Source organism: Triturus cristatus, chromosome 10 (assembly GCF_964204655.1).
Source record: "Triturus cristatus chromosome 10, aTriCri1.1, whole genome shotgun sequence".
Taxonomy (NCBI): Eukaryota; Metazoa; Chordata; class Amphibia; order Caudata; family Salamandridae; genus Triturus; species Triturus cristatus.
This window is the reverse complement of record NC_140593.1, coordinates 1,031,873,871-1,031,900,362: the sequence shown is the minus strand read 5'-3', so window position 1 is coordinate 1,031,900,362 and position 26,492 is coordinate 1,031,873,871. Positions and strand designations below refer to the sequence as shown.

The window sequence follows — 26,492 nt, the reverse complement described above, 5'->3', positions numbered from 1 at the left end:
TTCAAACTATCCAGGATGGGGGGAAGATCTTTCACTTACCTAGGTCCATCACTGTGAAACACCCTTCCTCTCGCCTTACGCAAAGAGACTGTTTACACACGCTTCCGCAGATCACTCAAGACCTGGTTATTTAACCAGTAACTCCTTCTATTACTGCCTTTAGCTACACCTAGTCCGCTTGGCGCAGGGAAACCCTTTTTGGGTAGCTGTTGCACCCTATAAATTAAAATAATAAACAAATAAATAAGTCACACTCATGACTGCACTGGACTGGGATGTAGCTGCACGGGTGCCAGAAATGAGAGAGAGGCAGAGTTAGATTGGGATCAAAAATATGCTCTGGCACCCTAAAACAAAAGTGACCACATTTGCTGGTTGCACCTTTTCGCAAAACACTGCTTCAATGTTTTAAGTATTATGAAAAGAAGGAGGGAGGGGTTTTCTAAAAGAGGCACAATTTCTTAACTTCGCTGAGATAAAAAAAAATGCAAATGCTTCCATGACTCTGTGCATGGATTAGTTCACAATGGTGAACCACACCTGAATATAAGTGAGGCCACTTCTGCTCAGGCCCCCTGCTCATTCTGCATACATTAAGGGGCCAGTCCAGCGAGCGACTGGAAATGAGTCCTCTGCCCCATTGGTGAAAGGGAGATAATAGAGGCCTATCTGCCTCCGCAAAGGCCGCTCAGGCCCCCACTGGGCCGCTGGCAGCATCTGGATAAAACAGAAAAAGCCCAAATTGGCAACAACGCTGCCCAGAAAAGTGGCTCACAGCTGGAATTCAGATACTGGCCCATTGCCCAAATGCCCACCTTACCAATCTGACCCTGGAGGGAGGGTGAATCTGGCTCCTGAACACTTTGAGACTGTCCTGTTCAGCATCCAAATAATCTCAGAAAGAGTTGCCTTGGTACACACCACACCTAATATGAACTACCTGATTTACCTGAAAAGCAACTGTTATTTTCTGGTATGGTACACTTGTATTTCTGATTAATTCCTATGTGGGGAATTTCTAACTGGTATCTCTTTCTCTTAGAAAAATGACACGTATGCCACCTACATAAATACAGTTTTCTTAACATCCGACGCGAGTGGGATCATTATTAGAGACCAGATAGTCAGGGTGAATTTCAACTGCTCTTACCCCATGGACATGCTGATCAGCCTGGATGTCTCTTTTCAACCCTTAGTCAGGTATGGAACTCAATCTATGAATATAATGCTATGACTAACCTGTGCATGACTTTCTCACATGTAATAATAAACTATAATACACAGACAGTAAAAAAATTAAATATTACTAAGTGTCTGCATATGTGTGTAATAAATCACCAGTGCTGAGCAACCCTTTGCCACTTGTCTGAATTTCTGCTCTCCTCTGGGTTTGAAGATTCGGAAAGTCATGGGAAAGCACAAGAGGTCAGGAGAATAGCAATACAAGTTTGGTTAATTATCTGTTGTCCACAGAGAAACTGGGAGAGAACCAGTAGCGGCCCATGGAGGGAGTGCTGCAGGGTGGTGGGACGGGGCGGGGCGGGGCAGGGCGGGGGAGGAGCAGGGTGCGGCGTAGTAAACTACGGAATAGGGCCCAACGGAGGTAAGTAAACAAATAAATAAATAACTAACTTTGTTGGTGCGCTGCATTGCCAAATGCGATGCAGCGCGCCCAATGAAATTCGTGTATTTATTTATTTATTTACTTACCTCCGTTGGGGCCTATTCTGTAGTTTACTACCCCCCATCGTGCTCCTCCCCCACCTCGCCCCACCGCCCCGCAGCACTCCCTCCACTGGCTGCTACTGCCTGGATGAAGTATAGATACATTTTTGTGCTCGCTTTACTTTGAAAATAATATCATCTTTATCATAGACACCATGGTTGTGATGTCATAACATGTGCAAACGTATAATATATCCACATTCTGAGGTTGATTGGCTGGCCTAGTCTGCATATTACTTGTCTTTACTGTCTATAGTGTCCACAACTGTAGGCTTCTTGGGTTGGTCCGTATTTCCGTGTATGTGTAGGAACTGGGCACCAACACACGGCCTAGAGGAGAATTGAAAGTGCATACATCAAAATCTGTGAGAGCAAAGGCTTCAGCAAAAGTCAGCTATCCTCCCTGCTGTGAAATTTTGTGAACGTCACAGTTTGAATGGGTGAGGGCTCAGGAGACCAACACAACCATGAATTCAGTCTTCTCATGGTTTTCAATTACGTTCTCTGGATTCCGCCTGATCTAGATACAATTTAAAGTAGAAACCAATGTCAGTCTTCACACAGCATTGTGGGTGCCTTTACCCCCAATAGATGTTTAACTCAGCTTTTTTGTTTTTTTCTTATGCAAATGATTGACTCTGAAGAAAGCATTACTGTCTTCCAGTGAGATATTATAGATGCTCAACTTTCATATGGGCTTATGGAAATACCTACATTACAAACAATGTCTGGGTGATGCATGAATTTTCATGAAAATGATGTCTTGAAAAATATGTATCTTTGCACTGCTACAAATTTCAGTGTAACATTATTTCACATAAGTATCTGGCTGAAACCCTGTAGGGCAATAAATTCGCCTGACGCAAGGAATAAAACCTCTGATATGTTGTGGTATTGTGGTGTGTGGTTGGGTTGTCTGTTCAATGGAGTAAATATTGCCTTGCTGGACGAGTTGACATGGTCTGCTCCATAGAAGTCAAGACACTTCTGCTCCATATATGTCAAAACACACAAAAGACTAGTAACAAAGCAGAAAACATATTTTCTAAAAGGAAATACTGCTGGTACTCTCGGCTATCAAGGTAAAATAGTACTCTCTTTCATGCTGAATGAGTTGTTCTCTAACCATAATGCGACAAGTCTTTTTTGATCATGATGATTGCATCAGAGAAAAGTCAGTGAGCCTTATTCATTAAGGGACTTACGTGTAGTAAAGTTACGAGGGCGGAGTCTCCAGCCAAAGAGCGGGGCAGAAGTCTCTTAACCCCTTCGACGCGCTTGACGGAACGGTTCCGTCATGCACGTCGGTTGGGCTGTGCTTATGACGGAACCGTTCCGTCATGGCCCCGCCCGCGCACGGAATCTTCAGCGTGGCGCGGAAATCCCCGCCGCGCTGAAGGGGTTAATACAAGTTTGATTATTTATCTTTTGTAAAAAGTGAACTTGGGGAGAAAACATTGCCCCATATTCTATTGCAAATCATATTGATTACTGCATGTCACTCATCTTGAGAAGCACACACAGATGCCAAAAAAAGGTAATTAAAACTGTCATGCTAAATATTTTTTGGGTAATCAGTGCTCAGATCACCCAGGAGCTGACATTATACAACATAAACTATATACTTTTGATTTTCCTTCTTTGCCGCATTGTGCTTTTGCAGTAATTGATAATGCCGGTCCTGAATTAGAAAGGTAAACTTACACTTTTGTGTGAGTTCATAATTGTTTGCTAGTCGCAAAGGGATTCACGAGTAGTATCTTTATGAGCTCGGAGTCTCCCGACATAAAAAGATAGATCTTTTTATTTGCTGAGACTCTGCACTCGTTAAGAAACTACTCGTAAATCCTTTTGTGAATAGCAAACAATCTTAAACTCACACAAAAGTGCAAGTTTAGCCTTGTGAATCAGGCCCATAATTTGTCTAAGAACATCACAAGTGGGGGTGCAATAAGGGCTGTTTTCCCCAGGTCCACTCTTTGTAAAGCCCCACTCTCCCACTGCAATATTTATTTATGTCACAAAAGGAAGCCTAGAATTCTCTTATGATATGAAAGGTGTCTCCAGCTACCACTACATGGCAACATATACTGGTACGTTCTCGAAAAATGTTATTTTTCTTTTGAATGAGGTCCTTATGCACCAGGAAGTAACACTGCATGGTGTTTGGACTCCTGTTAGGCTTCTCGAAAGCTTCTGGCAGGTCTGACTCTGTCTTGCCTATTAGCTCTGCTCCAGATGTCAAATGAACTCAGCTTTTGTACACATAAAGCTATTCTCCCTGTTTAGTGCTCTGCTCTTTTTATATATATATATGCCTTATTTTAATTCACCCAGTGCCCCCATAAATCCAGCAAAGTTGACCAGACCTCAATGAAGCATAGGTATATTTTTGTTTTTTCTTCACTGTTAAAATAATATAATCTACGCCATAGATATCATGGTTGTGCTCTCGTTATATTTGCACACTTATAATAACAGCAACATTCTGAAGTCTAATCTCTTGGGTGTTCATCGTCTTTACTGTTAGGAACAGGAGGCTTCTTGCGTTGGTATATTTTCCTGTCCATGTCTAGGAACTTTACATGCAACACACTGCCTAGAAGAGAACTGAAAGTGCCTAAAATAAAATCTGTGAGAACACAGGCTTCCGCAAAAATCAGCGACCCTCCCTGCTGTGGCATTTTGTGAATTACACAGTTCGATCTGGTGAGGGCTCAGGAAGCCTACACAACCATGAATATTCTCATGGATATTCTCATGATTTTCCATTTCTTTCTCTGGTTTTTCCCTGACCCGGTAACATTTACAGTAGAGATCAAAGGCAGTCCTCAGGCAGCACAGTGTGAGCATTTTCCCTAATAGAAGTGTACCCCAGCCTTTTTGTTTTTATCTTATCCAAAAGACCGACAACTACTCTGAAGAAAACATTATTGGATTCCTACCTCGGCTGCCACACTAGTAGGAAGAATCATCAATAATTCCTTAACTAACGGGAATTTTTTCAGAAGAACTCAAAAAAGGCATACATATGCCCATTATTAAAGAAAGCAAACCTGGACCCATTTGACCCCGACAACTACAGACTGATTACATATGGATCTTTCCTGGACAAACTGTTAGAAAGAGCAGCATTCGCCCAGATATCACAATTCACTATAGAAAACTCCATAATTTCAGACTTCCAAACAAAATTCTGTCCAGAAAGAGGCACAGAATCTGCCCTTATTGCCATCTGGAATGACCTTAAGAAGACAGTAGACTGAAACAGGGTTGCTGCAGTACTTCTCTTGGACCTCTCAGCTGCCTTTTACACAGTTGACCATAACACTCTAATGCAAAGACTCTACGAAGCTGGCATAGAAGAGAATGCTCTCGACTGGATTACATCCTACCTTCAAAACAGAACAAATATCATCAATTCTCCCCCTTTCTCATCCAAATCGTACTTCCAAAAAGCAGGGGTCCCTCAAGGCTCTATCATCTCTCCCACGCTTTTCAACATCTGTATGAAGTCATTACTGACAGTGATCAATGGATTTCACTTCATATGCTATAACCATGCAGATGACACACAAATACTCCTTAAACTAGAATGCCCCAAAGACCTTGGAAACTCACATTTTCAGTTGCATCAGAGACGTTGATCAATGGATAACATTGAGTCATCTCAAATTGAATGCTTCCAAAATAGAAATCCTGACATGTGGCAGATGCAACATTATGACCCACTCGCCACTTGGCCTGACAATCTGGGAACACTTCCTTAAGTATCTAAGCAAGTAAGAAACTTTGGAATTACTATGGACTCCAGGCTATCAATGAATGCCCAAGTGGACAAATCATCAAGATCAAGCTTCATTACTATGAAAAATCTGCGACGCAGTTTCCCTCACCTGCTATTCCACACAAGGTTCAGGCTACTATCTCTCTTGTACTGTCTAAACTTGATTACGCCAATAGCCTGTACCACGGATCATCTTTATCAACTATGAAAAAAACTACAACGAATTCAGAACTCTACTGCTAGACTCCCCCTATATGTAAAGCCACAAGCCCACATTTCCCCTGCCTAGAGGGCCATACCTGGTTACCGGTTGCCAGAATATCAACATTCAAACTACTTTGTATCACCCACGAAGCAATACATGGAACAAGGTCGCTCTTCATTAGGAGTAAAATCACCGGATACATTCAACAAAGGAAACTCCGCTCCAGGTTGGCACCTTGCCTCAAAATCCACCATACAAGAAAACACATAGGTGGCAGATCCTCTATTCAAGCAGCCAAACTATGGAACTCTTTACCCCCAAACATAAAATCCACAGATAACTATCTTATCTACAGAAGACTGCTCAAGAGTTGGTTCTACCTTATATAAGTACCATAATCAAACATAAATGTATCAAAGCATTTAATTTGATTATATGTATGTATCTAGATATGTGTATTAATTTGTTTAATTGGGTATAATAATTATGTTTATAAATATATAGGTAAATTTAGGTCTGCTTAACAAATGTACATATTACTTATGGTTATATTATTCTATGCTGAACATGTATATAGCTCACGGCATAGTTTTTATATAAGTGATTTGATTAGATGCTTATGGCTCTCCGTTTATTTATCTATCACAATATGTAAATGTTATCACAACTTTTTATCTAAAATTGCTTCACTATTCAATTATTGAAAGAAAAGAAAAAAAAATTAAACACACAAATAAATTAACTTAAAGTACAGCTACAGTTGAAAGTCTCTGTATTAAATACAACTTAAATCTTGATATATTACCTTCTCTTCCAGGGGATACTCATCAATAGTCATAAGCACGGAATAGTCCCACCCACGTGCAGGGACCCCGAGCATTAATAAACAATATATGCATATATAACCATATATCTAAATATATATATATATCATATGCATATATCTACAATATACACACATGTATATAAATACGCAGCCCAAAATTCAAATCTAGGCCCAAATATGCCAATATTGCATTGTATTTTTCATTTGAAAAACATCAAATAAAACATTTCCATAACATAGAGAAATGTACTCTCAACTTGTTTGAACACAGCCTTTATTTTCAGAGAAAAAGGCATGGTAATAGCAAGCAGATTTGGCTAGAAGGCTGCATATAGAACTCTCAGATAAGAAACTGGTGCCAGGCCTTTAAGACCTGCAGGCTCCCATCATGCCCCACAGGTGACAGTTAGGTCAGTTCTTTTTTCCTGCTCCTTCTGTGTGGATCATGGAGCATTGAGCTCGTCAGTATTTTTTTGTCACTAATTGGTCTTTTCAAGTGAGATTTTCTGTCTTCACTCAACGTTTTTAGTACTTATTGTACTATTTCCATAATTTTTTCTGACTTCCCAGCTATTTGTCCTGTCAGAATGCCAGCCTCATTTAATAAGTGCCCTTCCTGTGGTAAGAAAATGGCTAAGTCAGATCCACACTCGGTCTGTATTGTGTGCTTACTATCTACACACAGACCAGATAAGTGCTACTACTGCCAGCAGTTTTCGGGAAGAAACATTTGTGAAAGGGAGAAGATCAAGCTGCATGCCATGCAGGCAAGAGGAAAGGAGTCTGTAAGTGGCAGGGAAGGACATCCCTCTAAAGAGCCCTCTCAATGAAGATCAGAGAACAAGAAAAAGGGAGAAAAGCAAAGACATTGGTCGAATTCGCCGTCGAGGGAAAGGTCGACGTCGAAAATACCCTTGTGCTCTTCTTCAGTGTCGAAATCATCGGTGCTGGGATCGGCGTCGAAGACTATATCGCCGTCGAAGCGAACAACTCCAGGTACGGCTAAGGCTTCTCACCGGCCGACGTCAACACCCTCTCACAGGCGGTCCGAGTCTAGCTTGCCTACGATTGGTGGAAGGTAGATGGTCAATGTCAAAGACACATGACCAACAGGTGTGGTCGCCGTCGAGGGCCTTGACGCCGACATCGAGAACACCACCCACGCTGGTAAGCATGGTTCATGACAGATCGACTGCTTTATCGCCGACGGCTGGGTGAGCATCGCCGTTGAGGAGATCGACGTCGTGAAAATCGCCAGTGAGAAAGTCACCTTCGACGTCGAGAAGAAGGTCATCATTGACATCGAGAAGGTCACCGGTGAGGAGGTAGATGTCGAGACTTACTTACACCCATAGGTCTCCACCACTGAGAACAGATCGCTTACCAGTGACAACGTCGAGGGATCCGTCGACGTCATGGGAAATCCACGATCTGGCTGCTAAAGGCATGACGTCGAAGAGTGATTCATCCTCTCCGAAACTATGAATCATTCAGGTGATGCTGGATGGTTCTCCGGCTCCAGAGCACCATACGCCTCCGACTAACCTCTCCACAAGATGGTTGGAGAGTATAAAGGACTGGAGGATGCACAATATTTACCCCAAGATCAGAATACTCTCAAATATACTCGCCTTCTCATTCTCCTGATAGGCAAGTGCGACCTGCCACACCTCAGAAGTCCACAGCCTCGAGCAGATGCAGATCAAGATCTCCTCCTAGTCGCTCTAGGTCTAAATCTAGGCACCATTAACTTTGAGAGTGAAGACACAGGTCTCCTTCATGGTCTTCTGACTGCACATCATTGAAGGCCAACTACTCTCCAACTCTGTCATCCACTCTACCAACTAGAGTATGGGCAGTGGATGATATTGTCAAATTTAATGAGGTAATGTGTAGGGGGCTACGAAGTTCAACATTGAAATGCCTACAGCTGTCCCCTTGACATCTGTAATATTTGAGACCCTGCATCATAGGTCCTTCACTAGATCTCTAGTTCCTTTGGTGCCTGGGTTAATAGAACCGGCTCTCCATACCTTCCTGATGCCAGCTTCAGTGGGAGTAGCTCCATCGCGGATACTGAAGAAGTACAGAGCTCCAGAACAGGACCCTCTTTTTCTGAGATCTGATCCACTACTAGACTCTGTCATTGTGTCAGCAGCCAGGAAGGGTCACACAGGGGCTTCCTCATCTGCTGTTCCCCCTGACAAAGACAGCAAAGCCATGGACTCCATTAGTAAGAGAATGTGCAACACCTCTGCCTCTTACATGAAGGTGGCCAGCGCCTCTACTCTACTAGGTCGATATGACCGTTTGCTGTGGGACTCTCTCGTTTTATGGGAAAATTGCCAAAGGAAGATCGGCAATATTTTCAGGAGATTCTGTATGAAGGAGGGCTCGTAGCGAATCAGGTCATCAGCTGCAGCAGATACGTCAGACCTTGCTGTCCATGGTTATTCCCATGGCTTCTGCGATAGGAGATCCTCATGGCGGAGACTCACTGGCTTGAAACCAGAGGCCCAACACAGGATTCTCAACCTCTCCTTCAATGGTACATCTCTCTTTGGCTCTTTGTCTCTCAGGCGGATGATGAGATGTCAGGGATGAAACACGAAATGGACACCTTGAAGGCTGTTGGTTTGGAGAAGAGGAAGGACTTCCGATGTCGCAAACGACACTATGATCATTGTCAGTACCAGCAGAGGGTTCAAACCACTCATTGGTCCTCGCAGCAACAACATGCGAGATCGCATTTCCACCAGCGATGACCTGGTAGAGGAAGAGGAGGCTCTAGGCATACCCCCTGCAGCAAAACAATGGCCTAAGCAATGAGTTCTTGCTTCCCCCAATTCTTTTACCCACTCCGGTGGGAGGAAGTATAAGCTTTCACTTGGAAGAGTGGATAAAAATAATGCAGGACATCTGGGTACTCAATATTGTGCAGAATGGGTACTCCATCAGATTTAAGTCCCTGCCACCATCTGTACTTCCTCTGAGAACCCCAGTCAATCGGCTAGATTTGCTGCGAGAGGTCTCCATCCTGCTACAAAAACATGCCATCGAAAAGGTTCCCTGGCAACAACATTGACAGGGGATCTGTTCACGCTACTTCTTGGTTCCAAAGAAAGGTCCAAACAAGGAGTTCAGGCCCATACTAGATCTCAGACTCTTAAACAAATTTGTTCTCAAAGAGAGATTCAAGATGTTGGCCTTACACCAAATCATACCACACATTCATCAGGGGGACTGGATGTGCTCCATAGAGCTTCAGGATGCTTATTTTCACATCCCAATTTCTCAGAAGCATCAGAAGTTTCTACGTTTCAGACCACTTCCAGTTCGAAGTCCTTCCTTTTGGACTCAAGTCTGCTCCTCGTACCTTTTCAAAATGCATGGCGATGGAGGCTGCCTTCCTGAGAAAGCAAACAATCTTTGTCTGTCCTTACCTAGACGACTGTTTACTCAAGAGTGCCTCTCCCTATCTATTGCAGGAACATCTGAATTACTGCATCCAAATCTTAAACCGATTGGGCCTGTGTGTAAAATTAAAAAAATCTATCCTCAACCCTACTCAGAGGATTCACTACTTGGGCGCTACGCTAGATGCTGCAAACGCAAGAGCGTTTCCTTCGGAGGAGAGACTATTATCAATACTCCACAAAGGTCGTACTCTTCTGAGAACACCTCATCCCACTGCCAAGCAGGTGTCCTTTCTGTTGGACTCAATGGTGTCATGCATATTCATTGTGCCAAATGCCAGGTTGCAGATGAGACCCTTACAACAAGCTCTAGAGGACCAATGGTCTCAAGTTTCCAACTGCTAGGAGCACACCATAACTCTTCCTCACCCAGTCCAAATCTCATATCTTCTGGAAGGAGTTCCTTTCCACCAGAAAATTCCCAAACAAAATATCATCACAGATGCGTCTCTTCAGGGTTGGGGTGCTCACATGAGATCTCTTCAGGTCCAGGGGATGTGGTCGGAAAATGAGAAAATGTCCCACATCAACATGTTAGAACCTAGAGCTGTACATCTGGCTCTCAAAGCGTTCTTCCCCTCCATGGAGGCACGCTCCCTGTTGGTTCAGACGGACAACACCACAACAATAAACTACCTGAACAAACAGGGAGGTACCAGATCCAGACCTCTATCTCTGGAGGCTCAAGCAATTTGGAAATGGCTACTGGTGAGGAACATGTCCATATCTGCCGTTCACCTTCTAGACACCCCCAATGCACAGGCGGACGACCTAAGCCAAAACTTCGTCGAAGCACACAACTGGGTGCTTAAAGGCGAAATAGCACAAGACATTTTTCGGAGATAGGGCTCTCCATACATCGACTTATTCGCAGATGCGACAAATGCAAAATGCAGTGCCTTCGCATCCAGGTACCCTCAACTAGGCTCCAGAGGAAATTCACTGTTGATCGACTGGTCAGAGAAAATACTTTCCACCTTTCCACCAATCCCTCTTATACCACTGGTGATCAGCAGGCTCTGCAAATCCAGTACAGAGGTGATCATGATTGCACCAGATTTGCCTCGCTTGTGGTGGTACATGGACCTGCTACACTGCTCCAAGACATCACAGACGAGGTTGCCATGCCATCCGGATCTGTTAACCAAGTCAGGAGGGAAGGCTTTTCACCCCAACCTCCCGTCACTGAGATTGACAGCATGGCTCCTGAGTTCCTACAATATGGTCACCTAGGCCTCTCGCAGGACGGTATGCAGATCTTAAAAGAAGCTAGAAGGCAGTAGACGAGAAAGTCAAATGCTTTCAAATGGAAGAGATTTTATCTATGTTGGACAGCTAATGGTCATAACTCTATCATGGGTCAAGAACAAGTTATTTTGCCATATCTTCTGTACTTAGCTAAAGCAGCCTTAAAGTTTTTCTCAAGCAGAGTATATCTGGCAGCAATTACAGCTTATAGAAAGTCTCCCAATCAGGCTTCTTTCTTTCAAATGCCAGTTGTTAAAGACTTCCTGCAAGGGCTAAAAAAGGCCTACCAACCAATTCAGTTACCTTCCCCTTCCTGGGAACTTAATGTGGTCCTTTCTAAATTAATGGGTCCCCCCTTTGAACCCATTCACAAAGCCTCTCTACAGCACCTCTCTTGAAAGGCTGCTTGCTAATGGCAAATACCTCTGCACGCAGGGTATGCGAGATTCAGGACTTAGGTTCTACAGAGTCTTCTCTCGTTTTCCATGCTAATCGAGTGGTTATGAGAACTCACCTGATTTTCCTACTTAAAGTGATCTCAGACTTTCAAATTAATCGGTATATCATTCTACTCTCATTTTTTCAAAACCTACCACGCCTCCTGAGAGGGCGTTGCATTCACTTGATCTGAAAAGGGTGTTAAAATTTAATCTGGATAGAACAAAGGATATAGAAAGTCTGACTGCCGCTTTGTTAACTATGGTCCAATTCACACTGGTATTCCCTCTTCTAAAAGGTACATCGCCCGATGGATAGCATCTTGCATCACATTAGCCTATCAGCTAGCTCACAAGCAGCTCCCTAGCAAGCCAAGGGCTCACTCTACGAGGGGTAAAGCTGCTACTACGGCTTTGCTTAAACATTTACCTATTCAAGAAATATGTAAAGCAGCTACATGGCGGTTAGTCCACACCTTTGCCCGTCATTACTGTTTAGATTCTGATACTCAAACTGATGCTCAGTTTGGGCAAGCATACTTGAGGAATTTATTTGGATAATCGTATAATTCAGAATATATATGATATGCAGGTATTCATCTGCAGGGTCCAGGGATGGGCTTGCTACTCTATTCAGTGCCTATAACTATTGATGAGTATCCCCTGGAAAAAAAGGATACGTTACTTACCCGTAATCCTAGTTCTCTTTCAGGGGTAGACTCATCAAAGTCATAAGCAACTCTCCCGCCTCCCCGGACGAATACCATGCCTATTACAGAATATTGTTTCCTCATGTTTTTACCCAATGTATTTCGCCGTCAAAAAAAACAGACCTAACTGTCACCTGTGGGGCATGATGGGAGCCTGGAGGTCTTATAGGCACTGCACCAGTTTTTTCTCTGAGTGTTCTATATGCAGCCTTCTAGGCTATCACCTTGCCTTTGTTTCTGAAAATAAAGGCTGTGTTCAAACAAGTTGAGAGTATATTTCTCTATGTTATGGAAATGTTGTTTCATATAGGCCTGGGCGAAAATTTCGTTCCGTTCGCGGAAATTGGGACAATTTGACATTTTCGAGTTCCGCGGAGAGCGCGAAAATGTCAAAATTTCCGCATTCCGCAGCTTGGCGATAATCTGTTTCTTGCTCGCGTTGTAAAATAATACATTTCTCACGCACGATCGTCTTACCTGAATCCCTGCGTCCGCCGACAAGTTTTCTTGATCCGGTCGCGTTCTCCATGAGATGTTGTATTGTTTTTAGCCATGTGCGCTGTCTCGCGACAGTTCGCGCCCGCAGTGACGTCATGCGTCGCGCGATCACGTCTTTCTTCTCGCGATCATGCACCGCGAGACAACTGAAAACAAGATGGCCGCACCCGCGAGCAACCACATGGGTAAGTTGGCGAGCCGCAACCATGCAGAAAATCTCGCGAACATGCGGGAAAAAAACGTCCGCATCTTCGCGATATTTCCGCGTGTTTGCGATAATTTTAAAATTTTCACGATAATTTGCGAAAGTGGATTTCGCAAATTCCGCCCACCCCTAGTTTTATATGAGGTTTTTCAAATGAAAAATACAATGTAATATTGGCATAGTTGAGCCTCGATTCGAATTGTGGGCACCATATATATATATATATATATATATATATATATATATATATATATATATATTCACTGAAAAAACCATAGGTTTCACACATGTTATAGTTAGCGGAAATTTTACTGATAAAAAACCAGTGAAATTCCCCCGTTATAGTTAGTGCAGGCAACTATAACTCACGCGACCGCAATCCTCTGCTGATGCTAATACTGTATTTAGACACTTATTTGCCCATGTCTTCTTCCATACATTTTTAGCTATACATATATTACAAATATTTTTTTTTCATAAAGACACATATGTCATCAGCAGAAGATTGCGGTCGCGTGAGTTATAGTTGCCTGCACTAACTATAACGAGGGAATTTCACTGGTTTTTTTATCAGTAAAATTTCCGCTAACTATAACATGTGTGAAACCTATGGTTTTTTCAGTGAATTTGCAAGGTTTTTTAAATGCTAATTCCTAACTATAACGTGTGTGAAACCTATGGTTTTTTCAGTGAATTTGTACGGTTTTTTAAATGCTAAGTTACTTTACGCCATTCGTGGCGTGCGCGCCCACTTAACGCAGTTCGTTCCGTGCGCGCACGGTGCGCTTCGCACACCGTGCGCGCACAGTAAGCACGCGGTGCTTACTGTGCTTACGGTGCTTATAAGCCATGCACAAATGGTGCCCTTCGGGCACCATTTGCACACGGGGGGGAGAGAGTGTGGATAATTTTTTCTTTTATTATTTTTGTTAAAACTATTGTGGTTTTTCATACCAGTAATAAGCCCGGCACAGGGGATGGGGAGAGTGTGGATAGTGTTTTTTTTTTTTTTTTTTAATTTTTTACCGTACGCGTACGGTAAGCGTAATCGGCGAAATTAGCGAAAAAATAAAAATTGCATTTTTGGCCTTGGGGGGTCTTTGGGGACTCCCTCAACATGGCTATGTGTGTGGGAGCTGTCAAAACAGCTCCTTTACATGTGTATTGGTTTTATTTAACAACCTTACTCTCAGTGCGAGAGAGAAAATGGCGGCCGCCGCTTCCTGGTTTTGGCCGATTCGAATGTTTACTAAGATCTAACACCCAATCAGAATCGCGCTCGCGCACGCCACCGTACGCGTACGGTAAGCTTACGGTAAGCGTACCGTAAGCTGGCTCAGATATATATATTGATTTAAAGGCTATTTTCTCAGAATCTACTGAACAGATTTACACCAAACCTACAAAAGGCACTTCCTTGACCTGAGGACTACCTCTCTGCCAAATTTCAACTAATTCTGTTCAGCCATTCGGGCTGTAGCCCTGTCTAAAGGTCCTATGGAAAAATGCATGGGAAAAATGTGTTTTGGGACCCCCCTTTTATCTCAGCCCCCGCTTGACGGATCCCCCCGAGACTTTCAGGGAAGGAGCGGAGCGTAGCGCCCCACCTATTTTGAGAAATTCGCGAGGATTCGTCGACCGGCGCCAAAGTTATTCAAAATAGAATGTTGCGGATTTCCTATGGAAAAGGGGTCCTAACTATAACTACCTACTGGCGACCGCCAGTAGGTAATATATATATATATATATATATATATATATATATATATATCCAGAGCACTCCTACGCCACCGCTTTGGAAAGCGCCCGCAGGTTCGCAGAAAGGAGCACGGACCACAGTTTGATGCTCGTGATGATTGTTTATTTCATTCGAGGTAAGCCAGCCATGACGCGTTTCGACTCCGTGGAGCCTTGATCACATGACACGCCATGAAGTCACCTGATCATTTAAATACATGTTTTCACCACTTTTTTTCTCTTATAGCTTCCGTTTAAAGTTAAAGTGACAGTGCTAATAGTGCAAACTTAACCATTTACGTTCTGGGCTTGTTGAAACACATCTCGGTAAAATACCGTGATCTCAAAGAAATCATACATATACAGCCGTACATGTGTGCAAAAATAGCAGTAAATAACATTAATAGAAAACACATATTCGTAAATGCATATAGTACATAAATATATAAATAGATAAATATGTATAAATAGCATCAATCACACCTAACAATTTTAAAAGACCAAATATAGGTTTTGTTTAAAATGTTAGAGATATTTTAAAAAAAGGATAAAAAGTGGATAAAACTGTGTATATGTTAATCTCAACTTATGTTTGAAAATCCTTGTATTCTCGCAGCACAATTACGGTTTAAATACCATATGTGTGTTCTATTATCTCTATATGTGTGAATTTGTCAATATTAGATGGTATTTATGTGTTTTAATTCAATGAGATCAGTAGTTAGCCCCTAGGTTTAAAAACGCTTGTGCGAATAAGTGGAAAATAAGAAAAAAAGGGATAAGAATATAGTGTGCAAAATAAGTGCAAAGGTGGGTGTCGTTCATCTTGTTTAATGCAGAAAGGCCTTTCTGCCAAAAAGATCAATAAAATACACCCAAATGTAGCCAAAAAATAAATGTATTTTAAAAGCTGGATAAGTATTTTGAATATCCTGCAGTTTATTGGGACTTCTTAAGATGGTGAGGCCGCTAGTGTTCTCGTGTCCTGAATTGGGTATATCATCTGTGCCAGGACCAAGAGTGACTAGGTTGAGGTACAACAGGAAGTATCTGTTGTCAACCACTGATAAATTATGTTACAGAGATATGTCAAAGGAGATTAAGTCAAATGGTTTGAGGTTACTGCAGTGTATTTATCATGTATGTTAATCAATGTTAAAGATAGGTGTACATGTCTTCATTTGCGTTCAGGCCATTGGGGCTCTTGGAGTCTAGTTCTAAAATGTACCGGGTCTCCAATTGTCTAAGTTTCTTTTCTCTGTTACCGCCCGTTTATTTAATGGCACGCTATCAATTATAAAATATTTGAGAAGTTTGGGATTGGAGTGATGGTGTTCAGCAAAATGGCGAGCCACCGGGTATGTGGGGTCTTTGTTAGTTATTGCTCGAATGTGTTGTAATATCCTTTTGTGTCCCTGCAGCTTGGTGCTTCCCACGTACCTCAGCTTACAGGGGCACTCGAGGACGTAAACAACACATTCAGTTTTACAGAAGAGGGCTTTGTTAATAGTGTGTTCATAATCACTAAATGCAGTTTTGTATGTTAGAGTGTTGACCCCACATTGGCAGGCTTTACAACTGCTGCATTTAAAGAAGCCCTTTCGCTGATTGAGCCAGCTGACTTTGGATTTGGTCGTAGGGTTGTTCTGTACCAATTGGTCGCGCATGTTTGGTGCCCTTCTGTTCGTAATAGACAGTTTCGCAGGAACAGTGGGACCTAAAATGGGGTCATTTCTGATCAAAGGCCAACTGCTCTGTACAATTTTATTAATTTCAGCGTTTTGTCTACTGTATCTCAAAATCATCCGAAATTCATCATTTTTGGAGCCAAGTGTAAGGTTGGGAGTGGAGATAGGTGGTTCATTACCGTTAATTTTGAGAAGAGCTGTTCTGTCAATCTTTGCACATTTGGTAATGGCTGCATCTATGCATTTTTTAGAGTAGCCACGTTCGAGGAACCTCAGGCGGCTATTATGTTGTGCTTTTAATAGCTCCTCTTTTGTGCTACAGATTCTCTTTAACCGAATCATTTCGCCATAGGGAATGCTATGAACCAAATGTTTGGGATGTTGGCTATTGGCGTGGAGGACTGAGTTTACCGCCGTGGGTTTGCGATGGATTTTAGTCTCAATATTACAGTTTTGTATATAAATTTCAACATCTAGAAAAGTTACTTTCGAAGCACTAATGTCATATGTGAAATTTAAATTAATATTGTTTGTGTTGAGCTTTTCAACAAAAGATTTTGCTTCCAACTCAGTTCCATCCCATATTAAAAACAAATCGTCAATATAACGCCACCAACATTTTACATTGTTGTTGAGAATGTCCGAAAAGTTTCTGTGTAGAATATGCTCTTCCCACCACCCCATGTGGAGGCAGGCGTAGCTTGATGAAAAGCTCGCGCCCATCGCCACTCCTCGTAATTGCTGGTAGACACTGTTCTGAAATAAAAATAAATTGTTGTGTAAACAAAAGTCAATCATGTCAATAAGCATCTTGCTGTGGGCTTTATGGATGAGTGCTCTCTTATCAAGATAATGCTGGACTGCTTTCAAACCATCCAAGTGATTGATGCTTGTGTATAGCGCTGTGATATCCATTGTGATTAGAAGGTATCCTTCTTTCCACTTGAAATTGTAGATCTTGGTTAAAAAATCCGTAGTGTCTCTAAGGTATGAAGGGAGTGCCTGTACATATTCTTGTAAAAAATAGTCAATGTATTGAGACGTGTTTTCTGTTAGGCTATTCTTTGCTGAAATAATAGGGCGCCCTGGAGGATTATTTGGATTTTTGTGTAGTTTAGGTATGAAGTAAATTTCTGGGGTGGTAGGAGTATTATTTCGTAGAAAACCATATTCATCTTTATTGATGAGCCCCATGCTTCTCCACGCCATCAATTTGCTGTAATAGCTCTCATTGTTCGCCTTAAGTTTTAAGGGATCGCTTCTGCGATAGCATGTGGTGTCTGAGAGTTGACTGAGCGCTTCGGTGTTGTAATCTTCCTTGGACCAGATTACTAAATTTCCGCCCTTGTCGGCATTCCTTATCACAATGTCTTGATTAATAGACAGCTTTTTCATGAGTTGATTATATTTGATGTTGTGTTTACGCTTTTTGGTGTTGAGAGTCTCATGATTTGTTTTGTTAATCTTTACATTCAGATTTTTTAAACCCAAGATTACTTGCTCGTGGTATACATCTATGGCATCCCTTGGCATGATGGGTACATAAACTGAGCGTGGTTTGAACTTAGATGAGCTTCTTGATTTCTCAGCTTCTACAGGGTTTGTAGTAGTTGCTTCTTCTTGGGTGCCAGTGCTTAAGGCCAATGATTGCATATCTTTGAGTAGTGGCATGTCCTCATTTGTTAAACCATAGATTTGGGAGAATTCGCTACGGCAAGGCGATGTTGGTGTAGTAGTTATTGGGTTAGTTCCTTTCAGCAGATGATATTTTCTAAGTTTTAATTTGCGAATGGTTTTATATACATCAATTCGGGTCGCCGCATAATTGAAAGAGCTTTCTGGGCAGTATGAGAGCCCCAGTGACAGTAATTGTAGTTCGGCGGTATTAAGGGCCAATGATGTAAGGTTTGTCACAGTGATATTCTGCGTGTGAACTGGAACATTATCTATTTCCGATTCCACTTGCGAGTTTGGTACCGCCTGGACGTATTTCCTTTGCTTTGCCCTTCTCCTTTCTCTGCGTTTAATTGTTTGTTTGTTGTTGTTTGCTGCGACTGTTTTTTTGGTCGGAGTGTTTGTTTTCTCTCTTCGACTAAAAAATCGAGCTCCTCCGCAAGAGATATGGCTACTGGGACTCTTTTATCACGAATATCTGCCTCTGTTTCACTCTCTACTGCGGAACTTAGGTCTGATGTTGATGAAGCAACTTGCTGTGTTCCCTTGTAATTCGTGGATCTTATTTGTGAAACCATATTAAATTTAGATATTTTCATATTTTCGTATTTTTTTGCGAAAGTGAAAATGCGACCGCATTCGTAATCGGCTTTGTCGCGGTGGTATTTGTAGGTTTTACGTTCTCTGATCTTATCTTCTTCTTTCTTTAAACGTAGACGCATTTCCTCTCTTAATTTTTCAGATTCAATTTTCTGATCCATGACCGCAATTTCGCCATTCAAAGTGTCAATTTGTGTTTGTAGCTTAAGACGGTCTGACTCGGCGTATTTTACTAGCAGCATCACTAGTTTTTTGGAAGATTCCAGATTAGTTTCTGCCCACTCCTTAAGCATCTGGGGATCAGGTGTTTCATAACTTGGGGCGATTAGTATACGAAGCCCTCGTGGGATTCTGCCAACATCCAGATATCGCTGTAAGGAGCGGCCCTCCCACCACTTGCTTTGTTCTCCTTTCATCAGTTTCTCTAAGCTCCGATATTTGTCGCGGAGACTTGTATTGGTTGTTGTTGCTGGTGCATTCTGGGCTACATAGTTTGAATTTGGCGTGTTGGCATCATCAAACATAGCTGTAGCGGCGGCCTCACGATCTTTTAGCGTGTCGGCTGACATTACCTCGAATTGGAAATGAATTGTTTAATTGTAGACTTGTGAAAATGTGTAACTAAAGATAAATGCTGTGTAGTTACACTATTCAAGTCAAGTCTGTAGCGTACCCCTCTACCCAGCGTTCGTTCGTTGTGGAATACAACTCCTACCTCACGGCTGCTGTCGGCACTCCTCGGGTCCTTCGGCTCGAGTTGGTGTCGTCCTGCTGCGCCTGGTTTGGTAGGTTCGTGTTATCCTCTGGTACTTCGTTGCTGGGGGGCTGAACTGACGATAATCCTCCCGGATTGTAACTGGTTGTCCGTTGCCGGACGGCGTCTTCTTTGAGTGCTGTCAGCCCAATGCGAGGGGGGGTCCGTGTGAAACCGGAGAAGGCAGAACCGGTTTAAAATATCCAGAGCACTCCTACGCCACCGCTTTGCAAAGCGCCCGCAGGTTCGCAGAAAGGAGCACGGACCACAGTTTGATGCTCGTGATGATTGTTTATTTCATTCGAGGTAAGCCAGCCATGACGCGTTTCGACTCCGTGGAGCCTTGATCACATGACACGCCATGAAGTCACCTGATCATTTAAATACATGTTTTCACCACTTTTTTTCTCTTATAGCTTCCGTTTAAAGTTAAAGTGACAGTGATAATAGTGCAAACTTAACCATTTACGTTCTGGGCTTGTTGAAACACATCTCGGTAAAATACCGTGATCTCAAAGAAATCATACATATACAGCCGTACATGTGTGCAAAAATAGCAGTAAATAACATTAATAGAAAACACATATTCGTAAATGCATATGGTACATAAATATATAAATAGATAAATATGTATAAATAGCATCAATCACACCTAACAATTTTAAAAGACCAAATATAGGTTTTGTTTAAAATGTTAGAGATATTTTAAAAAAAGGATAAAAAGTGGATAAAACTGTGTATATGTTAATCTCAACTTATGTTTGAAAATCCTTGTATTCTCGCAGCACAATTACGGTTTAAATACCATATCTGTGTTCTATTATCTCTATATGTGTGAATTTGTCAATATTAGATGGTATTTATGTGTTTTAATTCAATGAGATCAGTAGTTAGCCCCTAGGTTTAAAAACGCTTGTGCGAATAAGTGGAAAATAAGAAAAAAAGGGATAAGAATATAGTGTGCAAAATAAGTGCAAAGGTGGGTGTCGTTCATCTTGTTTAATGCAGAAAGGCCTTTCTGCAAAAAAGATCAATAAAATACACCCAAATGTAGCCAAAAAATAAATGTATTTTAAAAGCTGGATAAGTATTTTGAATATCCTGCAGTTTATTGGGACTTCTTAAGATCGTGAGGCCGCTAGTGTTCTCGTGTCCTGAATTGGGTATATCATCTGTGCCAGGACCAAGAGTGACTAGGTTGAGGTACAACAGGAAGTATCTGTTGTCAACCACTGATAAATTATGTTACAGAGATATGTCAAAGGAGATTAAGTCAAATGGTTTGAGGTTACTGCAGTGTATTTATCATGTATGTTAATCAATGTTAAAGATAGGTGTACATGTCTTCATTTGCGTTCAGGCCATTGGGGCTCTTGGAGTCTAGTTCTAAAATGTACCGGGTCTCCAATTGTCTAAGTTTCTTTTCTCTGTTACCGCCCCGTTTATTTAATGGCACGCTATCAATTATAAAATATTTGAGAAGTTTGGGATTGGAGTGATGGTGTTCAGCAAAATGGCGAGCCACCGGGTATGTGGGGTCTTTGTTAGTTATTGCTCGAATGTGTTGTAATATCCTTTTGTGTCCCTGCAGCTTGGTGCTTCCCACGTACCTCAGCTTACAGGGGCACTCGAGGACGTAAACAACACATTCAGTTTTACAGAAGAGGGCTTTGTTAATAGTGTGTTCATAATCACTAAATGCAGTTTTGTATGTTAGAGTGTTGACCCCACATTGGCAGGCTTTACAACTGCTGCATTTAAAGAAGCCCTTTCGCTGATTGAGCCAGCTGACTTTGGATTTGGTCGTAGGGTTGTTCTGTACCAATTGGTCGCGCATGTTTGGTGCCCTTCTGTTCGTAATAGACAGTTTCGCAGGAACAGTGGGACCTAAAATGGGGTCATTTCTGATCAAAGGCCAACTGCTCTGTACAATTTTATTAATTTCAGCGTTTTGTCTACTGTATCTCAAAATCATCCGAAATTCATCATTTTTGGAGCCAAGTGTAAGGTTGGGAGTGGAGATAGGTGGTTCATTACCGTTAATTTTGAGAAGAGCTGTTCTGTCAATCTTTGCACATTTGGTAATGGCTGCATCTATGCATTTTTTAGAGTAGCCACGTTCGAGGAACCTCAGGCGGCTATTATGTTGTGCTTTTAATAGCTCCTCTTTTGTGCTACAGATTCTCTTTAACCGAATCATTTCGCCATAGGGAATGCTATGAACCAAATGTTTGGGATGTTGGCTATTGGCGTGGAGGACTGAGTTTACCGCCGTGGGTTTGCGATGGATTTTAGTCTCAATATTACAGTTTTGTATATAAATTTCAACATCTAGAAAAGTTACTTTCGAAGCACTAATGTCATATGTGAAATTTAAATTAATATTGTTTGTGTTGAGCTTTTCAACAAAAGATTTTGCTTCCAACTCAGTTCCATCCCATATTAAAAACAAATCGTCAATATAACGCCACCAACATTTTACATTGTTGTTGAGAATGTCCGAAAAGTTTCTGTGTAGAATATGCTCTTCCCACCACCCCATGTGGAGGCAGGCGTAGCTTGGTGAAAAGCTCGCGCCCATCGCCACTCCTCGTAATTGCTGGTAGACACTGTTCTGAAAAAAAAAAAATATATAAATATAAATATAAATATAAATATAAATAAATTGTTGTGTAAACAAAAGTCAATCATGTCAATAAGCATCTTGCTGTGGGCTTTATGGATGAGTGCTCTCTTATCAAGATAATGCTGGACTGCTTTCAAACCATCCAAGTGATTGATGCTTGTGTATAGCGCTGTGATATCCATTGTGATTAGAAGGTATCCTTCTTTCCACTTGAAATTGTAGATCTTGGTTAAAAAATCCGTAGTGTCTCTAAGGTATGAAGGGAGTGCCTGTACATATTCTTGTAAAAAATAGTCAATGTATTGAGACGTGTTTTCTGTTAGGCTATTCTTTGCTGAAATAATAGGGCGCCCTGGAGGATTATTTGGATTTTTGTGTAGTTTAGGTATGAAGTAAATTTCTGGGGTGGTAGGAGTATTATTTCGTAGAAAACCATATTCATCTTTATTGATGAGCCCCATGCTTCTCCACGCCATCAATTTGCTGTAATAGCTCTCATTGTTCGCCTTAAGTTTTAAGGGATCGCTTCTGCGATAGCATGTGGTGTCTGAGAGTTGACTGAGCGCTTCGGTGTTGTAATCTTCCTTGGACCAGATTACTAAATTTCCGCCCTTGTCGGCATTCCTTATCACAATGTCTTGATTAATAGACAGCTTTTTCATGAGTTGATTATATTTGATGTTGTGTTTACGCTTTTTGGTGTTGAGAGTCTCATGATTTGTTTTGTTAATCTTTACATTCAGATTTTTTAAACCCAAGATTACTTGCTCGTGGTATACATCTATGGCATCCCTTGGCATATATATATATATGAATCAAACAAAGTGCCCTAAGCATCTGGAAGCACTCGACTATGCTCTACCTTCCGGTTCTCTGCTCGGCATGCCTTCTCGCTTCACAAGTTCATTAAATGCCGACGCGTTTCAGGGTTTGACACCCCTTCCTCATAGGCTGCACAAATGACACTCGATGGACGCATGTTTAACATTTCCGGGTCTTTTTATTCTTACAGGCCCCCAGTGGGCGTCTACTGCGTGTATCGTCACACTGTTGATTTGTGGGGCTTGAAGTCCTACATGCGTCATATATATATATATTATCTACTGGCGGTCGCAAGTAGATAGTTATAGTTAGGATCGTGTTTCCATAGGAAATCCGCAACATTCTATTTGGAATAACTTTGGCGCCGATTGACGAATCCTCGCGAAATTTTCAAAATAGGTGGGGCGCTCCGCTCCTTCCCTGAAAGTCTCGGGGCGATTCGTCAAGCGGGGGCTGAGAAAAAGGGGGGGTCCCAAAAAGCGTTTTCCCCATGCATTTTTCCATAGGACCTTTAGTCCAAGCTACAGCCCGAACGGCTGTACAGAATTACTTGAAATTTGGCAGAGAGGTAGTCCTCAGGTCAGGGATGTGCCTTTTGCAGGTCTGGTGTAAATCTGTTCAGTATTTCCTGAGAAAATAGCATTTAAAAGCACATATATATCTATAAGCGTGCACTGTGCGCGTACGGTAAAACTTACCGTACACGCACGCTGCCGTGCGCGAGCGCGATTCTGATTGGTTGTTAGATCTTAGTAAACATTCGAATCGGTTGAAACCAGGAAGTGTCGGCCGCCATTTTGTCTCTCGCAGTCTGAGGGGGTGAAAAACAAAGGTGGAGAACGTGAAAAGGGGGCAGGGTGGACAGTTCCTGACCCCCTAGCCTTAGTCAGGGGGTCCCAGAAGGACCCCCAAGGGCCAAAATTTCCTTTAATTTTTGTGCGAAAAATCGCGGAGTACGCGTAGTGTGCGCGTACGGTGGAAACGGAAAAATTCCGCGAACTACGTAACGTGGGCGTGCGGTGCGCGAAGAGCACCGTGCGCCCACAGCGCACGCACGGTGCGTGAAGTGCACCGTGCGCGTACGGTACGCGCACGGTGGAAAACCTTAAAAAATAAAATAAAATAAACATAACTTAGCATTTAAAAAAACGTACAAATTCACTGAAAAAACCATAGGTTTCACACACGTTATAATTAGGAATTAGCATTTAAAAAACCTTGCAAATTCACTTAAAAAACCATAGGTTTCACACATGTTATAGTTAGCTGGACTTTTCACTCGTGAAAAACCATTGAAATTCCCCCGTTATAGTTAGTGCAGACAACTATAACCCACGCGACCGCAATCCTCTGCTGATGACATCAGATATTACATCACTGATGACATATGTGTCTTTCTGAAAAAAAAACATTTGTAATATATGTATAGCTAAAAATTAATCAAAGAAGACATGGGTAAATAAGTGTCTAAATACAGTGATGTAATATCTGACGTTATCAGCAGAGGATTGCGGTCGCGTGAGTTATAGTTGCCTGCACTAACTATAACGGGGGAATTTCAATGGTTTTTCACAAGTGAAATGTCCAGCTAACTATAACATGTGTGAAACCTATGGTTTTTTAAGTGAATTTGCAAGGTTTTTTAAATGCTAATTCCTAACTATAACGTGTGTGAAACCTATGGTTTTTTCAGTGAATATATATATATATATATATATATTGTAGATATATGCATATTAGTATATATATTGTTATATATATGCATTTATTGTTTGTTAATGTTCCGGGGTCCCCGCACATGAGCGGGACTATTCAGTGCTTATGACTTTGATGAGTACCCCTGGAAGAGAACTAGGATTACAAGTAAGTAATTTATCCTTCCTTATACTTCAATCAATCAATCAATCAATCAATCAGTAAGGGAATTGTGAAGCGCAGCTATTCACCCGTAAGGGGCAGCTCTGTTGAGTGCTGGGGTCATCCAAAGAGCCAGGTCTTGGGGTCCTTCCTGAACTGGGGTGGTGTAGGCATTTGCCGGAGGTGGAGGATGAGGTAATTCCAGGCCTTGGCTGAGAGGTTGAAGAAGGACTTTCCTCCCATTCTGGTTTTGTAGATGCGTGAGATGGTGGCCAGAGAGAGGTCAGCTGATAGGAGGTGTCTCTTGGGTGTGTGGAAGGAGAGGCAGTTGTTTAGGTATGCTGGTCCGATGTTGTGGAGGGCCTTGTATGCGTGGGTGAGGAGCTTGAAAGTTATTTGTCTTTCGATGGGGAGCCGGTGGAGAACACGGAGATGTTGGGTGATGTGGTTGTGACGGGGATGTCTAGGATCAGTCTGGCTGCGGCATTCTGGATGGTCTGGAGTTTGCAGAGGAGTTTCTTGTTGATTCTAGCATAGAGGGCTTGCCCATAGTCTATTCTGCTACTGAATAGGGTGTGTGACCATTTTTTTCGATTTGGGTGGGATCCATCTGATCGTTTTTCGGAGTATGCGGAGTGTGTCGAAGCAGGCCAAGGATACAGCGCTGATCTGGTGGATCTGGTGGTTCATCTTGAGCGATGAGTCAAGTATGATGCCAAGGTTCTGTGCATGGTCTGTCAGGCTTGGGGGGGTTCTGAGGACGGGGGGCCACCAGGGGTCATCCCATGCGGTGGGGGTGAAGCTGAGAATGAGGACTTCAGTGTTGTTGGAGTTGAGTTTCAGGCAGTTCTTCTTCATACAGGTGGCAACAGCTTTCATCTCTTCTTGGAAGTTGTGACTGGTTATGTTGGGTTCTTTGGTGAGGGAGAGGATGAGTTGGGTGGCGGTGAAGGAGACAATGTTCAGCCCGTGGTTTCTGACAATGGTTACGATTGGGGCCATGTAGATGTTGAAGAGGGTGGGCTGAGGGAGGATCCCTGTGGCACTCCACATCTGGTCTCTGTAGGTTCTGTAAGGTAGGGCGGGAGTCTGACTCGCTGAGTTCTGCCTGTGAGAAAAGAGCAGACCCAGTCCAGGGCTTTTCGGCAAATACCGTTATCGTGGAGTCTGGTGGCTAGTGTGCGGTGGGAGATGGTGTCGAAGGCAGCTCAGAGGTCCAGGTGGATAAGGGCTGCCATTTGGCCTGGTCAAGGAGGGAGCAGATGTCGTAGGTGGTGGTTAGTAGGGCTGTCTCGGTGCTGTGGTTGCTGCGGAATCCAGATTGGGAGATGTCCAGGACGTTGTTGGCTTTGAAGTTTGCTAGCTGGGTGTTGACGGCCTTTTCAATGACCTTGGCTGCGATTGGAAGCAGGGAGATGGGTCTGAAATTCTTGAGGTCCGTTGGGTCTGCAGAGGGTTTCCTCAGGAGGGGGTTGACTTCGGTATGTTTCCAGTCATCAGGGAATGTGGCGGTTTCTAGGGATCATCTGGCGCAGTTTGGGTGTTATGGCCGTGGCGGCTCTCTGAAAGATGTGGGATGGGCAGGGGTCTGAGGGTGCTCCAGAGTGAATGCTCTTC

At 42.6% G+C, this 26,492-nt stretch overlaps 1 protein-coding gene across 1 annotated transcript in view; it reads left to right on the top strand.

Annotated features, from left to right (window-relative positions):
* Positions 1–26,492, top strand: part of LOC146796476 (uromodulin-like) — a 583,380-nt gene that overhangs the window by 443,618 nt on the left and 113,270 nt on the right. Inside the window, exon 14 of the mRNA XM_085629079.1 lies at positions 1,043–1,200. Coding sequence (XP_085485205.1) covers positions 1,043–1,200 — 158 coding nt within the window. The remainder of the gene's footprint in view (positions 1–1,042; positions 1,201–26,492) is intronic.